This window comes from Rutidosis leptorrhynchoides, chromosome 4 (genome assembly GCF_046630445.1).
Source record: "Rutidosis leptorrhynchoides isolate AG116_Rl617_1_P2 chromosome 4, CSIRO_AGI_Rlap_v1, whole genome shotgun sequence".
In the NCBI taxonomy this organism is placed as follows: Eukaryota; Viridiplantae; Streptophyta; class Magnoliopsida; order Asterales; family Asteraceae; genus Rutidosis; species Rutidosis leptorrhynchoides.
In genome coordinates this window covers 71,673,359-71,680,804 of record NC_092336.1, presented here as the reverse complement: position 1 = coordinate 71,680,804, position 7,446 = coordinate 71,673,359, and the positions used below count along the sequence as shown (strand labels likewise).

Genomic DNA, 7,446 nt, shown 5'->3' with positions numbered 1-7,446 from the left:
CCATTACTAAACCCTTCATGTTGCCTTTATTGTTTGGTCCCATACATCTCAATGCATTGCATAAAGTTTGGACCAAAATACACCCATACTTTTCCACTTTTCTAATCAGCTAAAATGCAAAACTCATGTTATAAAGCAACCATAGTTGCTTAACAATTTTATCATTAGATCTTTGAGGGTGATATCGGTGTTCAAATACAACTACAATGCTAAATTGGATATTTGTTCCATTGATACGATATTTGTAAATTCGACTAATAAATTGGTATCGCAACTTCAAATCATTTAAAGTAATTTGGAGTTTATAACGTGATCAAAAGTTTCATTTCTATCAATTTGAGACGAACTAATATGAGAAACAACAGTTGACATACAAAGAGTGCATTCAAGTTCTAACAAATAATTGGGAGTCATTACAAGCACGACATAATAAGATTAAGATTCAGTAAAAACACCATAAACATAAACCTATATGTATACTTATAATAATGTCTCATTAATCTGGGCATATTATTTTGTCACAACCACCGCCAGCAGACATTTTCCTTTTCATCTATAATCGTGATTTTGCTTGATCCAACGGCGCACTCTGCATTGCAACAAAAACATCATCAGATCACATTTAAAGTTATCGACGTTCCTAGATTTTTTTTTTTTTAAGTGTAGATAAGAAGATGAGTTGCGAAAATACTAACCAAAGGTGCCCCAAGTGCAGCTCTTTGAGCTAAGTAATCACATGGCTTGAAGAAATCTCCATACATTTTCGCCCACTCATCCAACCTCCCACATACGTATTTCGATCCAAGCATATCTGCCCAGAACATAATCCCTCCTCTGTATGTACACAAACACACTTCTTCAATATGTAAAAAATACAAAATTTAAAATCATTGGTTGATGATACTAAACCTGTAAGGTGGAAATCCCATCCCCATAACACCCGCAATGTCCAAATCAGCTGCTTTCACTGCGATACCCTCGGAATAAACTCGACAAGCTTCGTTCACAACAGGGAAGAATATCATCTCTATAATATCCTTATCTGACAACTTCGCAAGCTGAAACCGAAATAGAGCTCAACTTAAACATGCCAATGTATTGGAATTGCAAAAAAAAAAAAAAAAAAAAAAATACTAGTCTTAACCACTGTCGAGAAAAACACCGATTACTCCCGATTAATCCATGATTGACCGATCCAAATTTTCAAAATTTGTTTAATTAATTGGTCAATGTCGGTCAATGGGTCAAAATCGGATTTGTTGGTCAATGTCTAAATTGCTCAACATTTAATACGAATTTAAACTAGAATTTTTGAGTTTTTGAATATTTTTAGACAATTGTGTTAAATTTTATGTTTATATTTTCTTCTAGTTTTACACTTGATTACGAAACTTATTATCTTAAATGTATAAAAAGTCCATTTCGATTGATCTACAAAGATTCCCTTAGTTGCTGATTACTACCTCTAAAGTCCCCAGACCGAATACTCACCGAGTAGCGAGTTTTGGAACCTTAATTTTAACACACATACACACACACGAAACACAAAATGAGACAGAGAGAAAAGAGACCTTAGGATCAACAGAAACACCAGATATTTCCCTTGACTTCTCAATGTATTTCTTGATTTCAGGATCTGGGCTTGCTTTGCGCTTATCGTTGTACATGTAAAACCCTTTACGAGTCGTCTCACCTAATCGAGTATCACAAGTTAAACAAACTCCTGAAAAATAACACTATTAACTTTCAAAACCAAGAAAATAATAGTAATAATACCAGCTCTTTTATCTTCTTGCATAAGTGGAATTAGCATTGACTTGTACGTTCTTTCGGGAAAGTTAAGAACAAACTGTGAGCCAGTTGCAATTGCAACACCAAACCCTACAAGATCACACAATCTAAACGGACCCATTGGCATTCCAAATTTTGTAATTACCCTATCGATCCTATAAATGTCGGCCCCACGTTCTACAAGCAAAAGAGCAGCTTGAGTATAAGGGAAGAACATCCAATTAACAGCAAACCCTGTGCAGTTCCCAACCACAACTGGAGTTTTCCTTATCTTCTTTCCAACATCCAATAAGTCAACAATGACTTGTGGGGATGTTTTTGATGTACGAACTATCTCCAAAAGAGGCATCACGTGAGCCGGGCTGCACCAAATATAACAAATATATATTGCACCTACACTGGCTTAAACGATTTAATGACTAGAATTAATTAACAATTATGAGTAATTACCTGAAGAAGTGTGCACCAATGATCCTATCTTGAGAATTTGTCTTCTCGCCGATTAGACTCAAGTCAATTGTTGAGGTGTTGCTTGCAAGTATGCAATTAGGAGAGCAGTATTTTTCCAAATCCGAAAATATTTGTTGCTTCAATGTGACATTCTCAATAACAGCCTGTTTGGAAAACCGAAAACGGACGGGTTTATAAAGTTCTCAATTATTTTCGAACTAGTGGGACACTGGGACCCATAAGCATAAAGGAGAAAAGTTATTTTTTTTTCCCTTAAAAATAAGACACATATAATACCTCTATCACCATGTCAACATCCTTAAAGCTTTCATAGTCAAGAGTACCCTTGAGACGAGATAGAGTTTTCTCAAACTTTTCTTGAGTCAGCTTACCTTTCTTAAGGCTGCTTGATAGATTAGCTGCGTATAGTTGATATTTAATCAATTACTGGCACATACTTAAGCTAGGAGGCTGGACGTACGTCTTTGATGTAAAAATGAATATTACAAGTAGTAGATGTGTTTAACTATAATTTTCTTTATACTCTAAACAGGATGTGTTAACTATAGTTTTCTTTATTCTCAAAAACAGGATGTGTTAACTATCATCATGATTTTTGAATAAACCAATTCAGAAGGTTCTGTTATATACTCAGGGCAACTTTCAAAGCATATTGGCAATTTGACAAACTCCTCTTTAAGCTAATGCTTATTCATCGGATCTGTTGGGGATGAAAGACAAACCCAAATAGACCCTTTCATAAGAGCGGGTCAAAATTGACACTTCTACTTATTACCAAAGTAAATTAACATACAATAAGAAAAGCAAAAAACCATACCTTTGACTCTTCCTAATCCACCCTCTAGAAACTTTTGATTGACCTCTTTCAGGAGAACTTCATAACCATTTAATATTAGAGCCGTTGCTATTCCCGACCCCATCAGACCACCTCCAAGAATAGCAACCTTGCTGATCCGTCTTGGCTTCAGACCCTGATCGGTCACCCCTGGTACCTGTTAATACACAAAAATGAGACTTTAAGTTACTCAATTTGATATACTGGACAAAACATTTAGTAAATTGATCAAAAAATGACACCATGTAGTTTATAATGATCGCACTTAGATTATTTGAATAATCATTACAATAGAAAGATAACAAAACAAATAAAAAAGTACTACCTTTGTAGTACCACGTTGAGCAAAGAAGATATTAAGCAAGCTCTTGCAAGTATCCGACTTTAAAAGACCTTGGAATTCAGTATATTCCTGAAGATTACATATGAAAAGTCACATCATAAGTTCATAACAGTCTAGTCATGTTGCAACAATGAAGAATTATATCGAGCTACTAGACCAAATACAAACCTTCATTAACCCGACCCGTGGGCCGGAGACTATGCCCTCTTCAATAACATTAATGCAAACTTGCGGATGTTGTAGATTGGGTGCTTGTCTACGAGCTTGAGCTCTGGCAAAGTTCAGTATTTCACGTGCCTCGCCAAGAGACTCTATCTTATCTGTTCTGTAAAGACTTGCAACCCACGGTTTTCTACCTTCCAATATATCCAACGCCCATCGACGAGCAGTGTCTACTAACTCATCTCCTGATACAACTGCATCCACGAGCCCCAGATCAACAGCTTCTGATCCTCGAACAGGCTTAGATGTCTAACACAGACAGACAAAAGGAGATCAACGGCTTTACAAAACATTACATCAAATATTGGCTCAGCTCCTTAAGGAAGAATTCCTTTCAGATGCAGGAGGAATTTTGGATACGTTGAATACAGGTCTAAATAAGTTCAGGTCAATATGTGTAATTGTTTGGTGTGGGCCAACTCGGGTTGACTGGATACACTTTATCCATAACTTTAAAGTATTTACCAGAAACTTATGTGTCAATTACGATTAAAAACAATCGAATTTCAATAATGACCTAATTCTACGAATAAAACTATATAAAAGACTACAGGCAGTAAGAATACACTTTGGCAGAGTTTTGACCTGTTTCCTTTCAAGATCTATTATTGTTTAACCTCTTTTACCAATTAGAGATAAAACACACCCTGAAGCAACCCATATATAGCAAATATTGCTACATGACAACCTTTACTTTCAGATGTCTGAAAGCACCTTCAATGGTCACGACCGACAACATAAAGAACTTTTCCATTTTGTCAAGCAAAATCAACATCAACGTATCAATTATTGTGCTAAAGCTGATGTGCAAAAAAAATATATTGCAAAACTGAAAACTTTCTGAAGTTTAAAATGTAAGCAAATTTTTAGAGACACGTAAATAATATGTTGCAGTATTAATGGATGCTAGATCAGCACAAAAAGAAATTACTATAATAGATATTGTAGATACTGAGAGATGACATCATACCAACATCATCTCGAGAGCCTTTGCCAGACCAACTAGTCGTGGAAGCCGTTGAGTTCCTGTTATAACTCAATATTTTAAGTAACACATCATTTTTCTGTTGTAATTCGTGTTAACACTGTAAAAAAGGTGCCATACCTCCAAACCCAGGAATAATACCGAGCTGCAATTCAGGCAAGCCTAACTGAGCAGTGGAAGTAGCTACTCGAGCATGACATGCCTGCAAATAATATCAGCAAGATTTACCAAATATTTTTTGAAAAATATATAAAAAAGGGTTGAATTAGTCACTAAACAAACAAAAATAGACATACCATTGCAACCTCTAATCCTCCACCTAATGCAAGCCCATCAATAGCAGCTACAGATGGTTTTCTAGCAGCTGATACCAACAACATCAACAATTATCAGGAAATTGTAATAAAAACAAAAAAATACAGATAAAATTCAATAAAGAAAAACAAAATACCTTCAACAGTATCAGACAGAACTTCAATTGATACATAACCAGGTTTTGATGCCGGTCCTGACGACGTTGCTGTAAAATCATAAACCATTAGCATAACCAATGGGATAACACAAAGATAAAATCAAATGCATACAACAGCAACATGCATACCTTTTCCATCTTGCATTCCACCAAATGCATTTATGTCAAAACCACCAGAAAATTTACCCTTTGCACCTGCTCCAAACATGTAAAAGTTACAGATTAATCCTTGTAAACTAGTACTCCGTATTAAGTAACCATATAATCTTGTTAAGTTACCTGTAACGACAATTGCCTTCACATCGTCCCTTTGTAAAGCTTGATCAAAACTTTCTTTTAAACTAATTAGTACTGCAGATAGAGTTACCAGTTACTTATGTAAGGACCGAGACAAAATTATGGCACCGATTTCTATGATGTGGCAAATGACATAAGCAATTTATACGGAGTAGATGTCATGACAAAAAAAACTTACAAAAATAATATGGTAACCTACTACCCGTTTATAATGTAAAATGAAACATATAAATAAAATCCACAAAATCAAATACTACATTTTATATACTTTGCTCATCTTATTAAAGGAACATGCTTCTAGAAACTTAATTCAACCTATCTATTTTTCTGAAACTCTTATACACTATAACAAGTTACCATAATCACACTTTCAACATGTTCAAACAACTATATTATGAATCTAATCCTTAATTCAACCCTAAGCATACATATTACATCAATTACAAAATTAATCAATCGCCGATTCTGTTTAGTTATTTATCCGTGCGGTATAGAATTAAAACAAACTAACAGTAAGATCATGGATTGTAATATAACAGAAATTATAAAATTAAAAGCGAAATCAAGCAGAATACGTAAAAAAGAAGTAATAGTGTGATTAGTTACCATCAAAAGAAAGTGAATTAACTGGTGGATTGATGATAGTGATGATAGCAACACCATCAGATCCAACTGAAATCGTTGTTGTTCCTCCCATTTTCTGTATAATTTTTTGTTGCTTGCTAATTGATTTGTCAAAATGTTGGGACTGTTGTTGAGTGTTGAACTAAAATTATGAGGTTTTAATATGTGATGAAATGGTGAATGCTTGGTCGTTGGGAGCGGCGTACGTCGTCGTTTAGATAAACGCAATGACGTGTAGATTGCTTGGATGTCACCTTACGCGCCTTTTATGGAGTCTGATTTGTGCCTTCTAATTTGTTTTATTCAATCTTTAATTAACATCATTACCTTAATGAGTTTTTTTTTACAAAATTGCGCCATTGGTCCATAAACTTTGTATTAAATGACGTAGGTGACCTTTATCTTTCTTTTTGACTTCGATAACCTCGAATTATTCAATTATTATATGGATGACCCTGGAACTAACTCTCGTTAAATATATCCCGTTAAATCTTCTCCCATGTTCGTCACATGAGAGTACTTTTGTCTTTTTACCTGAACCACTTTTTCCCCATGCCTACATGCTTTATTCACCTTCTTACTCATCTTTACATTCACTTTATCCTCAAAATTATAAACCCCAATTAAGTTACAAACCAAAAACAACTTCTCATACGAATCAAATTAAAGACGCCCCTGTTCCAAAATTCACATACAACTTCCATTATCAAAAAATATATTCTAAATACCCTTGCAAGTTTTCATAACAAATTAATTTGATACCAAACACATAGATCCAAAATTAGACGACTTTTCCTTGTAATAAAAATTATAATTCTTATCAAGTTAGATCCATTACACATTTTTAATAAGAAACATATAGACTACCAATGCAAAATTCCATCGCCGGCGATTTCAGCCGAATTTAGTACCGTGGTCGTTATTTTCGGCGAGATCAACTTTGCAATTTTTGGCGAACGATCCGGCTTCAGATCTATTAATGCCTCTGACCTAGTAAATGTTACCACACTCAAAACCCTAATTTCATAGTAACTCAATTCAAGATTTTTTTTGCAGTTGCCAACGACGACAACAGTTGCCAAAGTGGACTTGAACCAAGTTGATGGTCAATGATTTTGCAAGGGATGGAGATATTTAGATCTAGTGTTCCTTCCAAATATACAGTTAACTTTAGGGGTTTTATTTTGAGGTGGAAGTTATGCAAAAGATGATTTTATCAGTAAATCAATAAGATGGATTAGGCTACTGAATTCATATTATTATCTCCTGGGCATATCTAAAGAAGAAGGAATGATGTGCATCTCCGTCACATATCTGTAAATGAAGAGCATATTTTCTTCTTCGTTTTTAAAAAATGTAAGGATCGACCATTTGTCTTTTTTACTATTAAGTTTTTCAGTTTTCAA

At 34.6% G+C, this 7,446-nt stretch overlaps 1 protein-coding gene across 1 annotated transcript; it reads right to left on the bottom strand.

Moving 5' to 3' along the window:
- Positions 1 to 352: 352 nt before the first annotated feature.
- LOC139839725 (glyoxysomal fatty acid beta-oxidation multifunctional protein MFP-a-like) lies at positions 353 to 6,221 on the bottom strand. The gene is made up of 17 exons (XM_071829865.1): positions 6,023 to 6,221; positions 5,399 to 5,470; positions 5,249 to 5,314; positions 5,099 to 5,167; positions 4,944 to 5,011; positions 4,768 to 4,849; positions 4,633 to 4,688; positions 3,609 to 3,911; positions 3,423 to 3,509; positions 3,080 to 3,254; positions 2,539 to 2,660; positions 2,242 to 2,405; positions 1,777 to 2,153; positions 1,572 to 1,693; positions 910 to 1,058; positions 696 to 834; positions 353 to 589 (listed from the first exon to the last, which is right to left on the bottom strand). The coding sequence occupies exons 1-17, from the start codon at positions 6,111 to 6,113 to the stop codon at positions 554 to 556; spliced, it is 2,178 nt and encodes a 725-aa protein (XP_071685966.1). The 5' UTR covers positions 6,114 to 6,221; the 3' UTR covers positions 353 to 553.
- Between the last annotated feature and the right edge of the window lie 1,225 nt (positions 6,222 to 7,446).